The 26229-nt window shown below is 41.3% G+C and overlaps 1 protein-coding gene across 4 annotated transcripts in view; it reads right to left on the bottom strand.

Annotated features, from left to right (window-relative positions):
- Positions 1-26229, bottom strand: part of LOC137105348 (disintegrin and metalloproteinase domain-containing protein 12-like) — a 62816-nt gene that overhangs the window by 2851 nt on the left and 33736 nt on the right. For 2 of the 4 annotated variants that reach the window (XM_067487437.1, XM_067487439.1), the window contains exons 5-22: positions 26184-26204; positions 25873-25949; positions 24746-24932; positions 20213-20278; positions 19588-19659; positions 19084-19253; positions 18299-18383; positions 16328-16476; positions 9856-10033; positions 7886-7975; positions 7562-7757; positions 7363-7471; positions 6353-6551; positions 5210-5287; positions 3845-3953; positions 3486-3621; positions 3096-3210; positions 1744-2004 (exon numbers count right to left, since the gene is read on the bottom strand). In XM_067487437.1, coding sequence (XP_067343538.1) covers positions 1744-2004; positions 3096-3210; positions 3486-3621; positions 3845-3953; positions 5210-5287; positions 6353-6551; positions 7363-7471; positions 7562-7757; positions 7886-7975; positions 9856-10033; positions 16328-16476; positions 18299-18383; positions 19084-19253; positions 19588-19659; positions 20213-20278; positions 24746-24932; positions 25873-25949; positions 26184-26204 — 2298 coding nt within the window. The remainder of the gene's footprint in view (positions 1-1743; positions 2005-3095; positions 3211-3485; positions 3622-3844; positions 3954-5209; positions 5288-6352; positions 6552-7362; positions 7472-7561; positions 7758-7885; positions 7976-9855; positions 10034-16327; positions 16477-18298; positions 18384-19083; positions 19254-19587; positions 19660-20212; positions 20279-24745; positions 24933-25872; positions 25950-26183; positions 26205-26229) is intronic. The other 2 variants (XM_067487438.1, XM_067487440.1) reach the window with 1 other exon arrangement.

The following is a 26229-nucleotide window of genomic DNA, read 5'->3' as shown; positions in this document are numbered from 1 at the left end:
TTGATATTTCTCCCCTGACTTGTTAGCACTTGATTATAGAAGTTTAAGAAAAGAAGTTACATTTTTAAAATGGTCATTATTGTCTCCCTTTTTCTGGGTCAAGTCTTAAATAAAAATGTCGATAAAAAAAAAGTAAAAATCCAAGGAAATTTCTTTACAATTCAAAACCAAAGTTATTAAACTTAAAATGATAAAGCAAAACAAAAATACACACAAGAGTTTGGAGTCAGTTTCTGCTCACTTAGAAAAAAAAGAAAAAAAAAAAGAAAAGATGATGAATCACGTCTTTAAGTCATTATGAAGTTCACTCCGTCTCATTGAACTTTCTGTCTTTTCCGTGCTCTCTCTTTTGGGGTCTCTCTGTCACACTTGCCCACAGGGTACGAGTCAAATCGGATTAAAGGCAAGTAAGAGTCTTTGAGAATCACAGAGTGAGAAGGATTTACCCGCAGAAACTTTTGGTGTTCTCTTCCCTCCACTTTGACAGTCTGCAACATTATAACTACACAGTCTCTATATGTTTTTATCCTACACTGTTAACAAATATGTTTCTGTGGGCAACCGGATTATGTTTTCTATTACCAAAATGGGGATATATTCACAAATAATATAAATGACAGATACATTAAAACCAAACATATCAATAAAATGTTCACAGACAACCAATACTGACTTCAGTATTAGTAAAGCTTTTGTGGTCGTGTTTAAGCACTCACAGCACTTAGTTGAAGTCATGGGACATTTGTGGCCTGTCTTGAATGGCTTTGTTTGAAATTGCCCCCTACTCACTTATTCACTACTCCCCATACAATGAACACTAAGTAGTTCACTCAGTACTCAGCAGTCAATTGACACGTGCTATATGTCGTCATGTTGTCTCATCACTTACAGCTGTTTGAGCCACACAACGGCAATTTTCTCATCTCAAAAACAGAGCGCGTTAGCAGAAAGTCGTGTGCATGCAATGTGGGGTCTCCCAGTGAACGACATCTGGGCGACCAAGCAAAACTCTTCCGCTCAGGGATCCAACAATGGTGGGACAAGCAAACCAAACTCTGCACGCTCAGCAATCCCACTCCCAATATTCAAAAGACCTTCCTAATCACTTAACTCTTAAAAAAAATAAATAAAAATTCCTGTCTGTTCTCTCTCCCACTTGCATCTCATTAAATGGAAACCCAGCCCAGTTACCTCCTCACGACTTGCTTTCTGATATTAAATGTACCACTTCACCTTCTTTCACAGAATAAATTGTAACAGAACAATATCCATCCAGTGCATCCTGATTCCTACAAAAACATTATTGTGTTTGCAGTTTAGTGGCGTAGAGGTGCTGCTAACTTTCCCACCCTGTGATATTTGGACATCCATTCTCACTGCAGTTGCTGTTTCAAATCCTCTGTGTACAACCTCTGCGAGTTTGTCTTCATTGTTTTTATTTATGTCCTGGCTTGTATTGCAGAATTGAAGCGTCACTGATGATTCCAGCACTAAGGTTACCGTCGTTATTCTACTGGGAGACTGTGTATAACTGTCTACACGCATAAACCTTTATAGGACACAGAAGCTCTGTGAAAATGGTCAGCATCACAGCACCCATCTGAAATGCACTGAACATTCCCCTCGTAAGGTATTATAGGCTTTAGTAGCTAGTAAATGCTCTTGGGACCCAGTGGAGAAATTGCAGTGAGCAACATCATCAAATAAAATGTCTCCAACAGAGGGAACAGGGAATTCACTCACCGTGACCATCCTGCAGGAGTTGTGGCGTGACACATTGCGAAACGACGCCCCCCTGGGTGCGACGTGGATGTGAGGTGGAGGGGCTTGATGAGGTGGGGGCACAGGGGGCTTTAGCTGCCTGGAGCCAGTGGAGAGGGACACGGTGAGAGACAAAGGGACAGGGTGGCTAACGTGAATCGGAGGGCACTGGGGTAATCTGCGTAGGCTGTGAGAGGGGTAGGGGGCTGGTGGGAGCACCGCCTCTGCCCGTCGGTGTGGAGGCTGCAAAAACATGAGAGACAGAACCACAAGAGTCAACCGGAATAGAAACGGTCTGCTTCCTATCAGAGAGAGTCATGTTTACCCCCTGCTCTTCCTTTGCCATTCTACCTGATGTTGTCAAACATGCATAAATCAAACGCTCCCATTGGTCTGCTCACTATTCCCAAAGCCTTTTCAGGCAACCAATCGCAGGGCATAGTTCCTTAAATACTTGTTCGGCCACATTCAAAGTGGACACAGCTAAAAAAGCCACACACACTCCCACTGCGAAAGGGCAGACACAGAATGAGCCAACGTAAGAGTCTGCTTGGTGTTTAGACCTCGCTCGATGTACTCAGCTCAAAAACAATGAAACACATCCAAAAGCATGCACACATGCACTCACGGGGCTGTTTAACACACCTCTGGAAAATGACCTCACCTGCACTGTGCTTACATCAAACAGTCCTACATCCCTCTCTTCTAACAGTTGACCCCAAATGAAAACCACATGCTGCTAACTGAAAACACCAATCTCACGGTAATGCACAACAGCTTGGCTCAGTCATGTGCCACCCAGCAGCATAAGCGTCAATTGAGACCCAGCTCCTCTTATTTCAGGACCCTTAACATGACTGATCATGGGTGCCCTACCATTACAAATCATGTCAGGCAGTAGTTTGGGTGTGCAGCCATGTAAACACATGTCATTAGAGCAAACTTATCAGAGACAGGATGACTTTATATCTAAAGTAGCAGTAGCAAAAAGACTCCATCAAGATGTGGCAATTGTGCAGATGAATCACTTTGTCTCTTAACAGGCAGTTGTTAATGACAAGAACTGTATTCAAGTGTCGTGAACACATGGCTCACCATAGGCTCCATTATCACTACCTCCCCCACATGTCCACATAGAGAGGGAGGAGTTAATCTGATTTGAGTGAGATGCCCTTTTTGTGAAAACGCGTCAATCCATCGAAGCAGCTGCAGCATTACACAAACCTCCATTAGTTTGAGTCGCTTACTGTGCAAACACCTTTTCTAGCTGCAAAACGTTTTCCGCCTGTGTCTTTGTTCTTGTCCTGTCAAGTAAAAGTGTGTGATATAAAGACCTTGAAGATGTTGGCACTCTGTGGCAAAGGTGGGGCTGGTCTGGATGGAGACGTCGAGCTCAGCGACGGAGGCTGGTTAGGAGTGGTCTGTCTGCTGATTGCAGCACTTACTGATCTGCAATACACAGAAGAAATTACATATTTCTAATTATACAATATATTACATTAATCACACATCTGTTACAAAAGTTATATAGTCCAAATTATAAAATAAAAACAAATTATAGGCAGTAATTTCTTTCACAGTGTGACTGATTGGAAATCCAACTCAGCACCATCTGTCACACATTTCTTACTATTAACAAATGCTGCTGCATTGGAAAAAGTTTTACAGTTACAAATACGCTAATTATCGTGCTCTGAAAAAAAAGAAAAGAAAAAAAAAAGCACCTGAGCTTCTCAATTGGGTTCTTTTTACTGGTGGAGAGCAGGCCCAGCAGAGATTTCCTCTTGATGCAGACGATCAAACCAGCCCCCAGGACAATGAGAAGAGCCACTAAGATGCCCACTGTCAGATTCCTGCTGTCTGTTCAGAAACACACAAAGACCGTGTCAGAGGTGATGTCCCCGTAGGACTGGACCTGGCATGTCTGACTTTCTCTGCACACTGCACACACAGTGTTTTTGTTTTTGCATAGATATTTCTGGACTCCTCGCACTTACTTTGTACACGAGTAATGCTCGTCGCTGTGACTCAACACCAGGTACAATCAGCCATTCGCGTGCTTGATTTGCAACAGTTGACTTACCTGCTAATCTGATGGGGCCGCTGTCCACACTGCCTCCAAAACCCACTTTGTCACAGAATGGAGGCGCCCAGTGAGCCTCACAGTGGCAGTTCTTGTTGTTGTTGCACACCTGCAGAATATAAAAAGGATAATTAGCTGTTAGATGATGCTAAAATGCAGCAATCAGCTTCTCTTTTTCAAGCTTTCAACATCACAATTCTTTAATATGCAGTTCCTGTACTCCCCAGGCTACAGTGCTCACACTAATAGGTGATAAATGACAGTGGATGCAAACTTTACTTGGGCTGCAAATATTCATTAATTGCGCTGACAATAATCCACTAAATATTTTCAATCAATCAACAAAATGAGTCTACAAAAATACAAAAGTGATTGAAAATCCTATCACAGCTTTTGGGAGCCAAAAGTAACCACATTGAATTGCTCGTTTTGTCAAACTAAATGTCAGAAACACTGAACAAATGCTCTTGTTGCAGATTCTCTATGTGCTGCATGGAGAGAGCTGTTTCAACCACCAGCACAGCTAGACTCCACATAGCAACAATGTCTGGTATAAAAACCACAGCAGATTCTTTACCACAGTTTTATCATCTCTCCCTCGTGTCTTCATGTCCTGCCGAGTGCAGTGATGGTAAAGGATTCCCCAGCAGGGTAATATGGCACAGGTGTGGGCCTCTTTCCAAAGCAACATCTTGATCTACTCTGTACTTGCAGGGGTGCCCTGTTTTTTGGTGGAGCAGCATCCTTTTATTTCTTAGAGCTTTATAGATACTGTACGTCTCAATTTGGACCTCGACAAACAAATATAGCAGTGTAATAACTGTAGTTGTATAATTTAAAGAGACTGTAAAAACTTCCCGTTCCTCTGTAGTTTGGATGAAGGAACAACTTTACCAGGCACAGTCAAAGCCTCTGGGACCTAGCAGTGAATTTAAGGGTAATACCACAAAGCCACATATTTCATCTCAAACAGGACCACCCATAGACATTTGAAGGGTGGGATTTTAGAAAAATCCAATATCCATGCTCCCCAGCTCACAGTCAGATTGTGTGTGACTGACTAAATAAGGTCGGGCTTTCAGATTTCAACACATTTTTCGGGACAAGGACAACTGCCTGAGACTATGATTAATGGCACTTAAAGCTGAACATAAATGAAACTATTATATCTAATTGATTGAACCTTTCAGCATCAAAAATGATTGATCGCAAGGCCATCGTAACGGTTCCCTACCCACCCTTTTATGACAGCCGAAACTGGCTTCTGTTTGATGAAAAAAAAAAATAGGACGTTAGGTAAACAATTAACCTGGGGGGGGGGGCGAGTTTTGAGATAGACCCCTCTCACACAGTTGCTGCACTTACCCCACGGCCGCTGCACATGGCCGAGCACTCATGCACACCGAAAACACTGACGTTCCTGCACTGACGATTCAGACACATCTGAAGCAGACGAAGACATAAAAAAAAAAGACCACATGAGTTCAAAGAACATTTCAGTAATATTTTAAATCCTTTGGTCATTTAAGAGGAAAGACCAGCCCATCCAGCCCGCGGTGCTCTTTAAAGGCACCCAACCCATGTGAAGCTGAGCTCAGCCAGAACCCTTGACAGATGAGGCCAGAGGCTAAATTGGACTAAATGGAACAACTGCATCAGCAAAGTGACCAATGGCTAAATTGATGAGCACAGTGACATGCCGACTAGTCTGACTAATGGTAAATCACGACAAGAGAACACACCCGTTTTTAAACGTGGCCTGTGACTCCACGTCACTTTTTGTAACTTTTATTTCCCAGCATATACCCATTAAACGTATTCATGTATGTTTTTACTCATTGTTGCAGATAGATTGTTAGCAGTGGTGGTACGAGTATTACAATCCTTCAGTTACTATTAGTTAAAGTAGCCATACCACAATGCATAAGAAAAATACTCTAGTACAAATGAAACTACTGCTTTGAAATCGCTGCAGGCATCACAAGTAAAAGACCTTTAAATGCAGAAAAAACATCTTTGTCCTTCTGCGTGGTCAACACTCTTTCTTGTCTTATAAATATGGAATATTTTATTCTCTTCTTTGTTATGTACTTTAGAGTCCTTTACCTGCAACTGTGTTGCAATAGCAGCTGAATACAATAAATGACAAAGTGGCACCAGCGAGCTCGTGGTTTGATTCCTCTTTTAATGTGACAAAATTAATGTTTGACAGTTTTGTTTTTACATCAGCCCAGCCTGTTATATCAGCCCATATCAGTTATATATGACTGACGTATTGCTTATTACTTTAAATATTCCTTATAATATCTATATCAATGCAACAAAAAGTATAATCACCCATGAAATGTTTCTACTCAAAATCTTTATCTGCAACATAAGCACTTTAACAATGCAGTAAGAGAAATGCATTAGAGTGAAAAATACAATATTTCTCACTGTAGGTGACTTTGTGTGTTGGATGAGTATCTATACTAGGTGTATTTAACCATGACAGGCCCCAGCTCTTACCATTCCATCTCCACACTTGGTCCCCGTCAGAACCAGGCCAGGATCAGGCATGTCATCGCCCAAGTACACATGTGTACCTCGGCACAAAATCCTTCCCCCATCCTGCAAGGGTATGTTTGTTTCTATGGAAACAGCGTTGGTTCCAATTACAGGGCGTTTAGCTCCTCCTTGACACTGGATTTTGCCACATTTTGCATCTCTGTAAATAGAACAAAACAACAGTGAGAATAACAATGTGATAATTGAATAACGTGTCACTGTTTGCCCATATGTGTACATATGCAATTATCTCTCCTCTCACTGTCCAATTAGAGAAACTGCAGAACAGGCAGCTTGTTTGTGATGTTTTCCAACCATAACTTGAGAGAAATTTTATAACTTGCAGCATTATACTAACCTACTCTTTAAATAATAATTATAGCTGCGACTAACAATCTCTTCCATTGTTTTAATGTGTTGTTTTTTTTGTTTTATTAATAATTTTGTCCATACAGTGTCAAATTATGGGAAGAAAGCCCATCCCCGTGTCAAAGCCTGACGTGATGTTTTTAAATTGCTTCTATATTCCACCAAAGAATGTTTTATACCGTCTTCTTATGCCTTTTCACTGCACAATTTGTCAATGCTTCTTTTGGTCTATATATTTATAGCTATTCATAAAATATAAGCTTAATATGTATGCTCATTAACTGAAGAACTGAAAATGTGTATAGGCGATTGAAGGTGTTCTATTCTATTAATATTGTAAAAATACCCCAAAGATTCAATACAAAACAGAAATACACAGAATCATCATACTGCTGAGGATGACTTTAACAGATAATCTGCAAATTAAGTGATTGTTGAAGCACCAGAGACAATTCAACACATTCCAACCGTGGGTTCAGTAATGCTCATACCAAGGACAATTTCTTGCACAGAGAAAAAACTGTGCACGACCTTCTCTGCATTCCACATTTGGCATCCAATTAAATGCATTCATTTGTTTCGCTAGGAACCTCAGGTCTTACCGTGCTTCGCATTTGGCAAAGGAGCCTTTCGAATCCTTGCCACAGTTGCCATATGGGTCTCCTGCTGAGTTGACCCTTTCAAAGCAGATGCCCGGAGCTGGCTTGGCTCCTGTAACACACATTGAAACACATTAGAAAGCTGGCCACCATTATTGAAGCATTCATGGCCACAAACACATTCATTTGGCCTTCTATGTACCTTGGCCCCACAATGTGATACACTGCTGCTCGTGAGTCTGGCAGATGCCATTATAACAGTAGCCATCCACGTTGTGGCAGGCATGACCGTCATGCAGGTACACGTTGGAGGGACAGTGAGGACCGGCACCAGTGCAGAACTCGGGTAGATCACAAGAGTTACTAGATTCACGGCATGGTGTGCCTGCTGGCTTCAGCTACACTCAGATATAGACAGCAACAGATATCAAAACAAAGGACTTATTGTCCAGTAGTATCAACAATGAAATTTATTAAAATGAATCATTGTGAAAAGTACTGACTGGCTACTCGGTACAGCTCGTACCTGGCAGTCCTGGCAGCACTGTCCATGTGCACAGACAGCATCCCCCTTCAGAGTGCAGGTAGAAGCATTGCAGCAGGGATTCATGCATTCCTTCAAATGGAAATTTAAAAAGGCAAACAGAGAAAAGAAGTATAAGTGAGGGGGAACCAAAGGTAAAGAAGAATTAACTCTACACAAAGAGATCATATTTCCCCTCAGAGCAAAATGCTCAGACTTTGTTATCAGAGTGGGTGCAGCCCATGCAGGCGTGTGCTCCATAGCAACTAAAAAAAAAAAAGTGGAAAAGACCTTTAATACCAACATTTTCATCTGACAGGACTCAATCAGATTTCTGGAAGGGTAAGCTGGATGGGGGAAAAAAATGAAATATAAGGAGAAGAAGAAAAAAAAGACAAACCCTTCTGCCAACAAGCAAAGCAATATGTGGGTTTCTGAAATTACTATTGAAATTTGCTAACTGTTAAAATTCATTTTATAAGCTATTAGAAGCTTCTTTATATTTGAGAAGAAAAACAAAAAACAAAGATCCAAATTCTTCAGTTTTTTTAAATACTAGCTAATCACACAACGCCTGCATATGAAGGAGTAACTAGTGGAATCAAGAATTTAACCAATTTTCTAATTTTTCTAAACTGTATATTCTAACATGCCAATGTGACAGGTTGATAAAATGATCTGTTTTGGATATTGACAACAAAAATAACATGGTATTAAAACATTCTTAAATGGCCAGTTCTGTAGCATAGAGACCCAGTATCTGTATCATACTGTAACATTTCTGCTCTCACCATGGAGGCCCATCTGTTTCATGTTAGCCTTTATCACCAGCCATGGCCTGCACCAATCAACAACACCCTGCCTTCTGACACAGACTGAAGCTAGCATTCAATCAAGGCTCAGCATAAGAAGTGTATGTGTGTGTGTGTGTCTGCTTGTGCATGTATGATCAAGTCAGGCTGACTGGACCCCTGAAGGTCAGCTCTCTGCCTCAAACCAGTACGGTGAACAAGCTCTACAGCTACAGTAAGTGCAGTAAGAGCTGGGAAGAAGTAGACGGATCAAGCTGGCAGGGGACACAACTGACACGATGGGCCTTCCAGAACTTCTTTCAGTCTGAAAACCATTAAGGGCCTTTCCCATGGTCCCCAGGGCCAAAGGAGGCGGCGGAGGACATGAGCTGAAAGAAGTAGCTTGTGATTGTGAGGGATAGGACCCAGGATTTTAATGAGGCTTTTAATGGTGGAGAGAGGTGCTGTCTGAGCACTCTGATCAGGCCTGGGTTTGGCACGACGCCTCTCAGCTCTGTGGAAAGCTTTATTGTTGATGTTGGCTCAGGCTTGCAGGGGTTATGTCAGTTCTTTGTTTTGAAGGACAAGGCCACTTTCAGCCTCACCCTGGCTGAAGTGTAAAGCAGTCACAAAAAAAGACACGCAGAGCATTAAGGTGTAAAAAAAGTCACAAAAGACAACAGGGCAGTCTCTCACGTAGGCTGATGTGTCATTCTAAAAAATTCAAATTAAAATATGTCTTCTTGTATAGATGCCGCCTTCTATTTTAATTATTCAACATATCCTTATATATTTCATTATTCTTTTCTTGTCAGGCTGCACTGTTAATAACTGTTTCATCATCCTTCAGCCAGAGCAGCTAAACAATGTGCACCACTATCCCACGCGTGCCTGCCCATGCCGACTGACATGGGTGTGTTTGCATTACAACAGCTCTGTGCTGTTAGCGGCACAAGCTAAGGTGAAGCGTTTGTATTTATTTTGGTACATGATCGTCTGTGTCATGCCTCTGTCAAGAAATCTACAGAGGCTCCATCTTCCTTCATTTGTCAAGTGTGGGAAAGATGAATAAGGATGATTCGTGGATAGCAGTTAAGAAAGATTTTAACTGTGGCATCCTGAAGAACTGCAGGAGGTCCAGAAATAAAAGCAGTTTGTTTACCACGACTGTAGCACACTCACCTCGAGTTCTCCACAGTCACATTCCTCTCCCTCTTCCACGTAGCCGTTGCCACATTTTTGCCCACCATAAAGCACTTTGACCTCAGGCATGTTAAACAGACACATCCCAATGCCTTTTTCAAAACTGGCTGTCAAGTCCTTCTTGCTGCAACTGCTAAACACTGTGGGGAATGGATACCTGCAAGGGACAGAAATATTTTATGAGTCATACTAGCAGACAAAGATGACTGAGATTGCTGACAAGTACCCTCTTCAGTCTGATGTAATCAGTGCTAATTGCTGCTAATCACAAAATCAATTAACCACTAGAGATTGCGCAACCTCGAACAGCACATCGCCCCGCCGACTTCTCCCTCCGCACAGAAAGGAAGATCTGGTAAAACATATTTTATGACACAGGGAATCATTAAAACAAAAACCAAGAAGTGCTTTCTTCACAAGACTTGCAACACCAATAAATTTGGAAGAAACCAGGCATGGTGTGTTTTTAATATTGTTCTTGGAACGGACAGAGAGGGTGGTCTGCTCCATGGGGGAAAGCACACAGCCTAGGGTTGTGTGTGCCAAGAGCTTTGTTACATACCTCATGTGGCTTAAGTTCTTCTGTGATAACATAGCGCCTTAGATGAGTTTGTGTCTGAGAGCGTGTGAGAGAATATGGATGAATATGTATGAATATGTGCAGATTGCATCATTTTTTCTATGTGGCTCTTGATTAGAAAAAAACGCTCCATGTGAGGTTTTAATACACCCACATCATAAAACTCAGCACAAGGCCAGAATAGGTGAATCTGTACATAATATTCACATTTTTATCTGATTTTATTTTAGTGCACACAGATGAGATCCAAGTTGATGCCCATATGTTTCTTGCAAAAAGCTATGTGAAGGGCCCTTGACTTTTTGTAACGCACATAGTGAAGTACTCTGTCAATCGCACCTTAGGACCTCCACTACCTCTGCCACCCACTCTCCTGTTTGGGCCTGTGGGCTCAAACAACTGATTTTCTTTCCTTTGCATTGGTCAGTGAGACTTTCCATGTCACAGTGAAGAGTGAGAGTGCAAACTCTAATGCAGTTGAGAAGATAAACAAACTGAACATGCACCATGCAACAGCACATGCAACCCACCCCGAAACTGAATGTCAGACGATGCTGATGTGATCCAACTGCATGCCCAGATTGCTCACAACATTTCTTCCTTTTAATTTGATCAATTTTAAATGTAAATATAATTTTACATTATTATATTATATATATCACTTACAATTGAAAGCATCAAGGAAAGTATCAACAGAGTAAATCAAACACATTCCTTGATTGAAATAAACAGAAAAAAGAAATTGGTGTTTCTGGTCAAGGATGTGTATGGGGACAGCACACATGTCGTGGTTGTAGCAAAACTGATAATACAAACCTAACTTTTAATAAGCATATTTCAGGAGGATCTAGTGCATCCTTGCCCGTTCACTGGCAGCCTTAGTTGCAGAGGCAACAAAGGGTGATACAGTCAGGTAATGATCTTTGGCAGTGCAATAACTGCAGCTCACTGAGGTGTTTATTTGAGTTATACTGTGTAAAAGTTATAAATGGGGCGGAGCTGTCACTTTGTTTTCAGTTGCAAGGCTTGAGTCTTGAACTTGGATCCAGTGGCAGTATTGATAGAACCACTTTGCTTTTTTCATTTCTGAGAAGGAGGCATCTCTGTGTAGCTCAATGCTGACAACCCTTTCCAACTGTGTTTTTGTCTGATTGGGTTTCACATCTTATACGGCTCCAAATATGTCACGACAGTCTGTGCATGTTTTGACGTGACCTCATTCTCGGGGTTTGTCTTTGATTTCTCTCACACATGGAGGCACCTTATATCAGCTTCTTGCCGCTGACCCCTGGTTACCTGAAATACACAACCTGTGTTAGGTGAAAATGGGGAGCAAACACCTCAGGATTTATGATGAAATGACAAGGCAAAGGAAATAGGAATAAGAAAAGTTGCAACCCTAGCCATAGTTGTGTGCCACCCCCCTCCTCTCTCTGAGCACCCCTCGGGACCCTGCTATGATGAACAGCTGCCAAGGCTGCTGTTCAACAGGCGGGTCACTTCCTTGGCAACTGCTGTTGTTGATTTCCTCTTTCCCCCAAAGCCTGAGCAAAAATTGCTTTCTCAAGTTGCACCCACTCTTTGCTGCATTCATTCAGTTTTCATGAATTCAGCCCTGCTCTTCAGTTCCCAGCCAATGCATGACAAACACAAAAATTTGTTACTCTGAGATACATGGGCGGCTCAGGATCCAGCTGTTCTTTATGAGAAGCAATACAGAAATAATTGCTTTGCCCTGCAACAGTCTTGGGGTGGGAGGAGGAGTAATGGCTGTGAAAAGGCAGAGGCGCAGATGAATTGCAGTGGATGGCATTTAGCAGCTGCAGTCCCCAGGGCTTGTAAAGAAGTGCCAGGGCCGGTCATGGTGTGCACATCTGGACCTCATGGCAAACTGAAGACTCTCTAAACAACCAGTCATCCCCCCTGAGAGTCTCAGCCATCACCTCAACTGAAAAAAACAATTATAAGTCTGTAACATTCTCTTCAGGCTTTGGGGTGGATGAGCTATGCTCACCTCTGCCCAGTGTCTACGACTGTCTCTACGACTGCCTTTTGTTCTGTCTCACACTGCTGTGCTGTTTTTCCACATCATCATACTCCAGGTCTATTATGGGATCGGTTCTTGTCTGTTCTTTACTTTTTTTTTTTTTTTCCCCCCATCTCTAACCTACAGTCAGTGTTTGACAGTTGACTCCCCGGCCTCAGAGCTACTGCAGTTGATGCTTGATGGAGTGTTCAAAGCAATCACTGGGACTAAGCTGCAACAACGGTCAAACACGACTTTAATGGATCTGTGGGAAGTCTGGTGATAAGGAATCATTCCCAGATCTATTACAGGCCTCTGTAATCTGCCCCACACTGTGATGATATTACAGAGCTCAAACATCTCGCAGCCCTGCCGCTTTGACAAGGGGGCAAATGAAGTGTGACAGGTAAGTTAGAGTGAGAGAACAAGTGATCAGTCAAAATAATAAATGAAATGGAGCCTCTATAGTTTACAGTCAAAACTACAAACATTCCTTTTGGTTCTTTTTCCTCATTTTCTGTCTTCTATTCACTGAGCTATTGTCTGACTATCATATCAATTTATTTTCAACAGTGCTTTTATACTTCCTGTACTGCTTAAAATAACCTGCTTTACTAAAATAAATGTGTTTGAATAATGAAAAATGACACGTTTCTTCTTTAAATGAGGGTTAATGTAGGTCATGTTTATAATACTGTATTACTTTCTTGCAGACCATGACCGTTTCACACGTTCACTCCTCCTAGTCCGTTTGTCCTTGTGGTCCAGGTCCCAGAAAACACTGGGAAACCCATCCAGTAAATCCTGCACAGCTGGTTTATGTCATTTCTTTAAAGACATGACTATGAATCAGCAATGCTAACCTTTCCAATGACATCTGGCAAAACATTTTAAGCCATCTATGGGAAACACTTTAGAGAAAATACAAAATGTACAAACATCAGTTGTGACCTGAACAAATATTCGAGACTTGTTTCAATACAAATTCATTAATAATTTGATGGCTTCCTTGTCTGAGGTCTGGGTGACAGCATTAGGTGACATGATCCCTTGTGTCCTTTGGTGCCTGGCAGTCTGGCCCACATTTTGGATACTGAAGAGCATATTCAGAATAATTTCCCCATGGACCCAATTAAACATGGCATACTTCCTGTTCCTGCACTTCAGCTGGGTACAGGTCACATTTCCATGTTTTACCTCGGAATTTTGCCTCACTTTCTGTGATTCCTGATTATTTTATGACAAGGGCAATACAGTATATCACCCTCTGTCAGATGGTGCCATGCCGTCATCATCTTCATCTTGACCATGAGTGACTAAACCCTGTCTGAAAATGTGTCCTCAACTCAGTTTATTTGAATGACTTAGATGGTTAGTGACTGCAAGACTCATTAAACAAAATGTAATAATGTATAACTTTTTAACAGTTATAACATTATAACAAATTAATCTAATTTAATTGCAAAGAAGATAATAAAACAATGCTGTATAAATGCTGCAACAATTTAAATATACCAGATACAGACATATGATAATATATCCTCTGCTTTCACCTGGAAACCAGCCAATACAAGTCTGATAAAAAATTTAGCGCGCACTGTGAGCAAAGCAAAGTTTTTTCTAAAACCTGACTTTAAGACAAAAAAAATGGTGGTCAGGATCCTTGCTGTCTTTGCCTGGCTGTACATTTTGGACAATTGTCTTGGAATATCACAAAATAGGCACCTAACTTTGCGTTTAGTTGTTGTCTATATTCCTGTGTGTGTGTGTGTGTGTGTGTGTGTGTGTGTGTGTGTGTGTGTGTGTGTGTGTGTTTTAAGAAGATATAATCTCAAAGGACAAGAGACAGCAGGCTGTTCTCATTTAGAGCTAATGGGGGAACCGAGAGATGGATGGAGACAATTGGCCATGACCAGAGCGAGCAGGAAACAACCAGTGCTCTATGCAGATGTGCAGCTGGCACTGGAACAGCTTGGTGTTTTACTGCACCCTCCACCACAACCTTCTCCTAACCCCACAACCCCTGTATAGTGATGATGGACTGGATTTCATTAACTCTGCTCAATTCCTGGAGCCACAGCAAGGCCAGGAGAGCATGATGGGTATCTGTCTGAACATTTCAGCTACATTAAGAAATTCCTGGAAGGCCAATCAAAACAGCAAAAACAAAACAGATGCCCCTAACTGTCTGTAGATGAGTTTTGCCAGTACTTTCAATTATTAAATGCAGAACCTGGTAATCACTGGGGCTTTTGTACCAACCCAATTAGGTCATATGCTTATGAAGAGGCATTCTGTATACTCACATTGTGTTTTGAAATGAGCTGGTCACCTGCCTAAAAATCCCTGGCAGTCAAAGAATTAAATAAATAATTGTAACTGCCAGGTGATAAAAAAACAAAACAAAAACAATGAGGTGCAACAGAGCCTGCATGTGGCCACATAGCGGTTTAAAGAATGGAACTGTGAACTGGTCCAGTGGGAGATGTACTGTAGTACTTCAGTATACACTACAGTGCTGGCCTGGAATTGAAACGAGGAAGCACTATGAGGAATATGGACACCTTTACTTAAATGTTTTAAAGAGGTTCTTCACTCCTACGTATAATTTCAGATTCAGATTGTTTAAGAGAGGGGGACACGTTTCCATAAAAACTGATAGAGATATTTAGCAAGCATTTTAATTTATTTGGAGCTGCAGAGAGATTTCCAACGCTAAAAGTTGCATGTATGTATGTCAAAGAATAGCATCAGTCTAACTGGCTGTGAAAAAGGAGGAGAAGGAGACAACCAGAAGAAGATTGGGACAAAAACGGAAAGACACAACTATTTAATTTCTACTTCAGTTAACATTTCTCTCTTTCATTATGTTGCCATTTTTGGACAAATTCCTTGACCAGGGATACCCTCGATCAGTGATAAATATAAATCTACATCTTACTGCCGTGTTGTTTTATAACTCTATAATCAAGAATAGTGTTACCATGTTTTTCATGGGTCTGGTCCAAACCAAACACGATGTTTCCAGCAAAAACACCAGTCTGATGCTCACACACACCACTAGACATTGGCTGGAACTAATAAGATAATATTTCCAGCTAGAACGTCCCCGTCCTCTCTGCTCACTCTACTACAACATGTTAGACATTTAACTCCATGGTGAGCAATTATTTTAGCCCCACATCCAATTCTTGATATGTTTGATGCAGTTGTGTGCTCTGTTTCAGTTTCCATTCATATGATGCATTAAGCACATTAGCCCACGTACACACTCAGCCCAGAGGCTGCAGGAGCATGTTTTGCGTCCTGTCTGCAAGACGCACTTTACTGCACTAATACACTGTGCACAGAGATCAACTCAAACTTGTGACAATACCAGTTAAACTCTGCTGCCATGGCTCTGTCTGCCACTGCACCACAGGCCTCTCAGTCAAAATGAGTCATAATGCCTCAGGCCATTAGCACAGCTGTTGAATCTGCCATAAACCCAGTGGCCCAGCAGTTCGGCGGCATCATTTGCTTACTGCTCGACAGACAATAAATTACAAATGGAAAGCATGTGGAATACTGTTTACACATGATCACAATCTGAGCTTTTTAAAAAGGCTCTCGTCGTATTTAATAAGTGGCTAAATCAATTTAAAATTAATGATGGCTTGACATCATGATGATGCATTTGGGATGTTTGTGGAGTTAGACTCAAGGGGTAATAATAGTCTAATTCCTGAGGCTAATGAAGGCCAACTAGCTGAAATAACACTCCTGCAATGTTGGATTATGCAGTACATATTGCTATTGTGTAGATCTATTGACTTCTAATTGTTTAGATAGAGACCGTAACTCACCCTGTGGAGGGAGTCATGATGCAGCCCCCACGATCCACCGTCACCCTGCAGCCACAACCTCTCTCTGGTGTGTCATGGTTCATTCCAAAGTTGTGTCCGAGCTCGTGGGCTAAAGTGACCGCAGCTCCCAGAGGGTTGTCTGAATGGTCCTGCAAAAAAAGATCAGTCAGGGGGAAAATGAACTTGACATTTAATTTTACCAATATTTAATCTAAAACCTCTTTACTTTATGAGACTCATTTATCAAATGTAATGCTACAAGCGATGACCCATAATACATTTTATTAATTTTACAGCTCTGTTGCAGCAAACCACTGCTAATTAAAAACAGGCTTTTCTGATTACATACATAGAAAATAAACAATAAAAAAAACTTAAATGTTAGCCAAATAGAACCCACAGGAGAAAAATGACTCAAAATCAGTGAGTATATTTGCATTTTGCCAAGATTAAGAATAATGCTGATCTCTGCGCATCAGAGCGTTTCCTCTGCCCATCGTGAGAAACAAAACAGCGGACCTTCAGCATCCTGTGAAAACGTTGACGGAGCCAAATATTCTGCTTCATTCTCACGAATAAAAGACACAAACCTCCTCTGAGCAATATCAGCAAGTGGGCCGAGAGACGGAATTGTGAAACTAGAGTGACACACACAGTGAAAGTTACTGTTGGCCGAAGTGCAGCAATTTCCAGAAAGGTGTGTAAAACACAAACACGTTGAGAAGTCGGATAAATAATGTAGTGGCAGCAGCTACACTGTAAAGCTCTTCATGGAGGCAGAGCTGTGCATCAGAGCACCTCGCCTCTGGAGTCTTCCGTCGCTGTGCATTATTCAGTAGCACTGTGCAAGTCGAGCGTGCGCTGATGAACTGCTCTGCTGGGAGCTTTTGAATGTAATGGTCATCTGCTGTCAGTATTTAATGCAATCCAACTGTGCAGCCCGAACTCGTGCAAATAAATAAATAAATAGATAGTTTCTGCTTCCTGAAAAAACCTGCACCCATTAAGCAACTGATAAGGTTGAGGTGCTCAAGGGAGCAGTGCATGCCATTGTGCCTGTTCTGTTTTTCTACACCGGTGAAATGAATGTAACATTTGGGGTTGGGATTGAGATTCCAGATGGTCTGAGAATGGATGTTTAAGATTTAACTGCTGAGAAAAATAACAATGAGACCCACAGGGAAAGTCGACTAATGAGTTCAAAGGTACTCTGTAAAACGAAGGGAGACAACACAGACAACAGTGTGGGGTTCTGCCCAGCAGAACAGTCTGCGGCTGGAGACTAATCTTTTATGTCTCTGACCTGATGCACTGTATGTGTGTATGTAGAGCTCTATTGTAATGACCAAGTCCCAACTTTACCATCTGGGAGGACAAGAGTAAAGAACCATCTGGGGACTAGTTGTAAACCTTACCACTATCCAGCCAGGCCCCAAGACAAACAGCCACGCAAAGACAGACTGTGTAAAATTAGAGCAAGAGTTCCACACTTTCAACATGACTTGTGCATCTAGGTTGAAATTCTGTGATGGATAATAGTTTACGACATACCCCTGCGTTGTCATTCAAGCGATTTGCCATACCTCTAAATTCACTCATTTATTGCACCTCGTTTAATTTCCACTCGTGTAATCGACCCACACTCTGATTTATCACCACAAAAGGGAAGTACGTAAGCATACCCTCTACTTGGCTATCCTGGGAAAGCACTCAATGATGTGCGTGCCCTCAAGTTAGCACAAGTTAATATCAACTCTGGAATCCTTAGCTAAACCCTCACACAACAGACTCCAGGGAGCCATATGAGAGTATTACATCAGACAGGAGGGAAAAAGAGAACAGGGCAAAAAGCAGAGGGCAGGTAGGGGCAGAAGGAAATGATGAAATATATGAGGTCTCCTACCTGGAAGCCAACATCAAAACAACAGTTCAAGCAGGTTTAAACACTCTGTAGCACATGGGATGACCTACCATGACGATTCCTCCCGACTGCTCTGCTGTGCACATACTCATGATGGGCGCCATGCCAATGGTGGTACCCTGGAAATAGACCCCACTAAGGCAGAAAAGAAAGGCCATCAAATGCAATCAGCATAAAATGAGTCTTGATACTTTAACTGTAAATGTAAATATCCCTAAGAGAAAGTCCCTAGGAGACTAACACTGTAGAGTCGTGACTGCAGAAGGATTTGTTACAGTAGCTTTTCTGCCTCTAATGGGTATTAACATGGAAAACTGTTTATTTAAACATGGACTAATACTAATGTTTGCATCCAAATGACAATCATTCATAATTCAGTTGTTTAGAGCTTCATTTGTTTTTGTCGATTCACAGGTAAGCTGGTTCCTATATATAAAACACACTATAATCATATATAAACACTAATATATTATTAGCATGTTACTAATATTTTGTTAGAATTTTGTCAGCAGTTAGTATTTTGTTAGTGTCTTATGAGGCGCACAGTACACAAATACTTAAGGCTAATTCAGAAAAGGTTTTGCAAATGTTTTATGAAGCACTGTAGGAAATTAAATTTATTTTAGTGAAACAATACCCTATCTTTTAATTATAAAACTAATGCAGGCCGGGAAATCTTAGAGGGCCGCTCATAACAAAAGGAAACACAGTCATACTTCATAAAAAAATATCTGATCTTACTTGGAATGAATAAATTTAGCGACCGCTCCAAAAGCTTTCATATAATTAGCTCTATTTTTGTGCTCTCGATAATTGCGGAAAAAAAGATGTCTACCTGATTAGCTGGGCGTTGTCATGTGGCTTCTGGGGCAGCAGCTTAACCTTCCTCCAGTCTAGGAACTCATGCAAAGTGGTAAAGGGGTCCTGGGTGATGGGGCACTTGTCCACATCACTCCACACCTCCAGGCCCACCAAAGCCACTCGGATGTTCAGAGCCCTATAAAACTGAGGGTCGAGGGGAGGAGGGGTACAGCGGGCACAAACAGATGTGTTTTCAGGTTAAGAGCTTATGCTACCCTCTTCTTACCTGATAAAGCTTTTATATTAAATAATCATTTAAAAACAACGAGGAGATCTGAAGCAATCCTTCAACATTAATCATTTTGAAATGAATAAATCATATCTTCAGCACATTTCTCATTGGATTTATGGAATTGATCACCCATTCATAATCCAATCAGCGTCTGCTTGCAGGTCAGTTAATTCTCACCAGGGCTTGGTGTGACCTCGAATAAATGACATTTCAACACCACACTCCTTCTGCTGATTCGATTGTTACCTTGTCCACGTAATTGGCGATCTCAGCCAGCCGCTGCTTGACCTTCTCCATGTCCTTGCCTTGCTTCTGAAACTGAACAACACAACCATACAGAATAAAGAGAAAGAGGTGATCTACACTGGATGTTTATCATCGTCAAAGATATTATTCGGGACACCTTCAGTGTGTCCTGTTGATTCTCCTCAAAGAGTTTCTCACTGGAGCTTAGGCTAAAGTGATAACCTCAAGCACCTTGTCTTACTACATCCCACATTTCTTCAGTTTGCTGAAGCAGCTCTAAAGCCTGTGACAATGACTTATGGGTCTCATGTCAGTAAGGATCACTTTCTTCTCCTATCGAACTCTCGAGTCTGAGATTTGAGATATTCAGAGTGCTCATTGCAGAACAGTGTCATTTGTAAGTCAAATTGTCAAACGATGTATGCAGAGGAATGTAAGTGGAACTGGACAGTCCAATCAATGATTAAGTAGATTAAGGAGACACGTCAGCAGGACAGTGGTGGAGCCATCTTATCTATTTCTCAGTGGGGATGATAGGGTGGCTACGGATGTGACCTTTGTGGCCCATCCTGTGGGATTCGAGGGCAGATGGTGAAGAGGTTAACAGTGCTTGACCTTTGCTTACCTCTCTGTTGTCAGCCACGATGATGAGCTCCACATACTTGGTGGTGGTCTGGGCATGGCGTTTGTGCTGTGAAAGGGAGTGGGTGCAAAGCAGGGAGGGGAGAAGGGAGGGTGGGAAGTGATAAAGCGACGAGCCATGGATTAGGATGTAGGAGGAGGAGGAGATAGTAGAGAAAAGAAGTCCGTTAGGTGGATGCACTTAGTGTAACCCCATCTTTTCAGAAAGGGCAGCCTAAATTTAGCTGCACCCACTGTATATGGTTCTTCACTTGAAATACACTCCACACAAAGGGCAGCAGTGCCATCACATTGCCGTCGGCTACACTTCATCTCTGATACTATAAGAGTCACTAAGGTCACAAAACCTCTCATAACACCCTAAAGGAACCGTTTCATTAACTAATTAATCATAATTGTGGCCAATGTACAGTGTATTGTACTGTATGTCTGATAGATGCAAACAGGTTATTTTGACCCTGTTTGATATGTGAAACACACCTACTGTATCTGTATCACATATCAAGTGAAATACATAAAGACTAATCAGTACAATCATGCGGTTCTGTATGTGTGTGTTATCATGTTCACAGTGACAAACAATTAGGATCACGCTAAACAGAGCTGCAGTAAGACTAAGGGGAAGGTTATTCGTTTTTCACTTAAACAAAATAAAAAAGATTTTGACATAATAGGACTGACTATTACTTAGAATCAAAATAAAATCAGAACATTGTAATGCATGACTGTATAAATATTTGTCTATAAAATATTTTTATTGGTTACATTTATTGGACATACTACCAATATATGTGAGCAGACACAGGGAACAGAGTTTTAATAAATGAATGTTGCCGATAAGATATTTCAGTGGCAGGCCACCCTAAAGGAAGGGATGACCATCGCTGCCTTAGCTGGAGCTATGCTGCTGTTATTTATAGAAATACTCTAATACAAGTGTAAAGAAATACCAGCTGTTTGAGTTGTAAAACTAATATATACAATGTTAAAAGTTGGAAGCAATTGAAAACAGGTTAAATAAATTCAGACGACATTGATTTGGGACATTTCCAGTGGAAAGTGAATACATTTTCTGCTTTTGTGCTGTGCGTGGGCAGCAACTCAACTTTTTCTGCATGTCAAGCACGTTTATTTCATTTTCTGCGAACACACGCGCATAGACTCGCACAAACAAGCTCACCCTTTCCATTCCAACACTTGCAGATCCCATACTATCCTGCTGGCTAAGTGTTTTGCCTTCACACCATGGCCCTCTTTCAAACTGATCCTATTTATACTTGCTGGCCTGGCAGCCTGGATCCACTCTGCTCTTATCTGCCTCCTCCATAGATAAGCCAGGATGGGCAAGTATGCTGTAAATGCACCCTATGGTGATTAAGCCTCTAGGAGGCCACTGGAGGGGAGACGCACTCTATCTTGACTCAACTCAGTGAAGAGCCTCCCTGTTCTTGAATCAAATCAGTTGGAGCTATACACCACACATAATTTACACCATATATTTTACCACTGCTTCCATAAACCTAGTGGTAATAGAAAGTAAAAATAATGGTCCCTGCATCCAACTTGGTAAAAGCATATAACATGTGAATATTTTTAAATAAGCATTTAAGTGCACAATAAGAACTTAATTGTTGTCTTCACCTTCACCAGCACTGCTGCTTCAATATGAGAATTTAAGGTGCAGAAAGAGCCACTATTCTTTGGCAATTTACATGGTGATGAGATTTTTGTTTAAAAAGGAGAGCTTACTCGCCCCAGAGCTTTCAACCACATCCCACAGTCTTCATTACGCAAATGGCTCAGGTGTGGCTGAAGATGAAAACTGAACAACGGAACGTGATTAGATTTTCTTTGCCATGTAAAAGACACAGTACACAACAAACCTCCAAGCTCAACCTCTGATATTTACTTCAGGTTAGCATCCAATTGATCAGACTTCTTGCAATCCATGTCAATGTCAGAAATGATGCCTCCGCTCAATAGTCTGTTCCAATATTCTGTTTCAGTGGTGGATGACGAGTCACTCTCATGCCACTGCATGTTACGTTCACGTCTGACATCCTCCGACAGCCACATTTCCATCTTGTGACAATACTGATTTGCATGTTGTTGATGTGCATTTCCTGTCAGCTAGCCATCCTCTCTCTCTCCACCATCTGAGTCACATTATCCAGGGGGACCTTGCCAACGTGTCCCTTTATCATTAGTCCCTCCAGTAGGGCACATCGCAGCTGATCAAAGCAGCACCACACCCCGATGCCCCTGTGTAACATGCTGAGGTGAGCGTCCTCGCATTGCATTCACATTTTTTAGTGTATCCTCTCCTTATTGCTAACCTTAGCTCTTGCTATTCTGGCAAATAAAATAAAAATACCCCTCAGAATCTTATTTCTTTTTACTCATTTAATCACCTAAAAGAACACACTGTTTGACTTCCTCCCTTACAAACATCTGTCTTCTCTTAGCAGAGATGTTTTCCTTCTTCCTCTGACATCTCTTCGGGTAAGGGCCTAGTATTTTAAACAAAAAGGGGAACATTGTGATCAGAAAAACAGAGGTACACTAAAAGAACATCTTATGCAAGAGAATTGCACCAAAATTTTCCATACTTATAGATAATCAATATGAGCCTTTCTTCCTTTGTTATCATACATTATGTCTTCCCTCTTTGTTCCTGTCAGGAGGGAAATTGTGCATCGTGCTGTTGTCAGGATTTGTTTGCTTGCACTGAATCTCTGCAGCCCTCTTAACACCAGACAAAGACAATGAGTGTCATTGAAGCCAGCACAAACAACACGGCTCAAACAGTACAAGAAAACATGAAGGCAAAAACAAAACGATTAGTGTGGGAATAAATAAAAACTCATAATGTGAAAGAACAGGATGTTTTAGCCAGCACAGCCATATGTTTGACCAGCTTCCCAAGCGCGCACACAGACAGACACACACACACACACACACACACACACACACACACACCTCAATGAACTGTTAATGAAATGATTGAACAATTGCAAAAATAAAAATCAGTTTCAAGTAAATGGAAAGTCCCTCACATTTCACATGTGAGTGTGGGTCTTTGAACATCTGCTTTTCTTTAAACCACCTACAGTGTCTGTCTGTATTGACTTAATAAATCAACCGTGTTTGTCCCCCTCCTGCTATCCCTCACCAGTCAGACATCACTGCAATCGGAGTTTTCCACTTATCAGCCTTCGTCATCTTTACAGCCCAATTCCTCTCAGCATGTAGTCTCTGTCCCTTCTTATTTATCCCTGCTCTGTCGGGTTGTGAGGGGCAGAGTGTAGGATGTGAGAATAAGTGGGGTTTCTAAAACACAATCAGTTTATGTCTGGATGGACAGGTCATGCTGGAGCCAAGTACAGGCCCTGCTTTCTGCTCTAACATTCAGAGCAAATGCTACCACTTAACAGGCAATGTCCTCTGCACAGGCATTTATGAACCCCCACTTTCTATACACTCCAGATCACTAATGGACACTCTTAGATCAGATGGAAGAACAAGTGATGAGTGAATAATACTGGTAGCTCAACAATATACAGCAGGCCACCTACCACAGTGTAGCAGGCAAATTAACATTTTAATGAGGCTTGTTGTGAGCCATATTTTATATTCTTATAGCTGAACACTAACAAACACTAACAAGAAAACCAAATCTTTCTTCACATATCATTATAGTTTTTTTTACATGTGTAGCATGAGTGTGAATAAAATGATAGGTTAACATTTGAGTAGCAAATTTAGGCTAAAGCAAAGTGCTCAATTAGTTTCCACTGCAGGGAAGCTGGGGAAGTTTAAAGTGCTTGAGTCCAAAAGAAAAAGCTGCTCGTTGAAAATGAGACCGAAAAGGGATTTTGAAAAGCCTTAATTCAGTCATATTTGTGGTTAAAAACACTTAACACACTTGGTCCAAGAAAGAGATGGTATGAGTTAGTGTTCCTAGGTGGACTAACTGCAAAAAAAAAGGTAACAAAGACAATGCTACACTAGCTCATAGGTAACTAATTAAAAATACAGCTGATGTTGATGGTTTTGTAGTTCGCTGTGCAAGGATTTAGTCATAAACCCATTATCTGACAAACTTTTCTAACTTTTCTTAGCCAGTCAGGTGAGAATTAAAATAATTAGTACCCATCCTTTGGAGCTGGAGCAGTATCACAATGTGGACTGACACTGCTACAAATACAGGTCGGACCATCCAATGTAACACAACTGAAGAATGTCTCTACAGAAGGTTTGCTGATTCTATTCACTAATGTTTTGTACAAACCCCATTTCCAGTAAAGTTGGGTAGCTGTGTGAAAAGTAAATTACAGCTTTTTTAATGGTTCAAGCCCTGGTGACGACCTTTGTTGCATATTATTCCTCTTATCCTCACTTTCCTTCTTTCACTGCATTAAGAATCCATTAGGCTTTGTTGAATTTCACACTGTCAGTATAAGCACAGTTCATACGTATGTGAAGGTAACAAAGGGTATAGTTTAACGATCCTTACCCTTGCACCGAAAGCTCTAAATGGATTGCTGTCTGCATGCTCGGTGGGATAGGATATGTTGAATTCATGGCCACAGGTGCCAGATACAAGATTGAGGTGTTCAGCTGCGTAGATCCAGTGAGTCCCATCGGAGTGATCAGCAGATGGTTCCAGTACATAGGACTTACCATCGAGAGCTATGAAACCCCTGCAGAAAGAGAACACAGTGCAGAAAAGGTGCCACATCGCATTCTAGCTACTGTATTTTTGTAGAATTCAAAGACTGGAATTGCACTGAAACACATACAGCTAGTGTAATAAGAAAACCATAATTATGTTTTGCTGAAAATTAAAGTGATATTTTAATATAATTAGACATAATAATCCCTCATTAGCAATGGAAGCATTTTTCAGTCAGCACAAAGCAGTGTAACAGAAAGGGTAGGAGCATGTAGCAGAAAATGGGATTAAAACTATTTTTAAGAAGTTTTTTTCAGTGACGTGGTCTTTGTTTCCTCTTAACTTTGCAGCTTTTCTCATGATTTTACTGTGGCCTATGTAATTTATATTGACATCCACATGCACCGAGTCTGGATAAACCGTGAGATTCTCACAAACCTTGCACAATATGCACTACCCCCCCAACGCCAGAGCACTGCCAACCAAAACCTAAAACAATTTGTCTCAGTGATCAGGCCAAGCAATGCAAAGCTCTAGTCATCGCTTGATGCAGATAGGTTGCAGAAAAACTGATATAAATAAATTAAGTTCAGCAGAAGAGGTTTCGCAATCGCTCTGCAGAGGGTCTAGACGTTTGGCTGGCTTGTGAAAACATTCCTCACCCTGTCCAGTGATATTTCTGCTATCACTAATCCTGTTGGACATCTGCAAACTTTATTAGGCCTTTTCCTCAAAGAAGCTTGTTCTCATCTTTAGATCTTCTATTGTTGATCAGTAATTTGCTTATGAAAATTTGTGACTTGACTGGAACTTAATCCGGAAGTGATCCTAAAAGACTTTTAAACATCTCTTGGGACACTGGACTAATGCTTTAAAATCAAACTTCAATCTTTGTGTCTGCTTCTGAGGTTTACAGTCATTAGAGCAGATATAGTGTACAAGCACAACAAAAATGAAGACACACATACTTAATCCCAGCACAGATACTGAGGCTGACGTCCGAGTCGACATGACCCTCCACCTCACCATGGTAATAGCAGTTTGCCTGAGGAAACACAAACCAAAACTGCTTCAAATTTAAAATTCAACACGGGGAAAATTCAATAAAATCAATCTGAAAACAACATTAACAGGTTTGAGCAACACCTGTCTCAGGTGATAACTGTGAAACATGAGGAAAATCGCTTCCATCACCACAGGCTAATGATGGCTGAAAGCAGTGCAAGTTTCACATTTTCCAGCAGAATCTTTGCTTGTTACTGTGTTCCCAGGTACTCACTTTCATGGACAGCCTGTCAAGCTGCAGCAGGGAGTAAAGAAAGTGA

Source organism: Channa argus, chromosome 20, assembly GCF_033026475.1.
Source record: "Channa argus isolate prfri chromosome 20, Channa argus male v1.0, whole genome shotgun sequence".
In the NCBI taxonomy this organism is placed as follows: Eukaryota; Metazoa; Chordata; class Actinopteri; order Anabantiformes; family Channidae; genus Channa; species Channa argus.
This window is presented reverse-complemented; position numbering and strand designations above follow the sequence as displayed.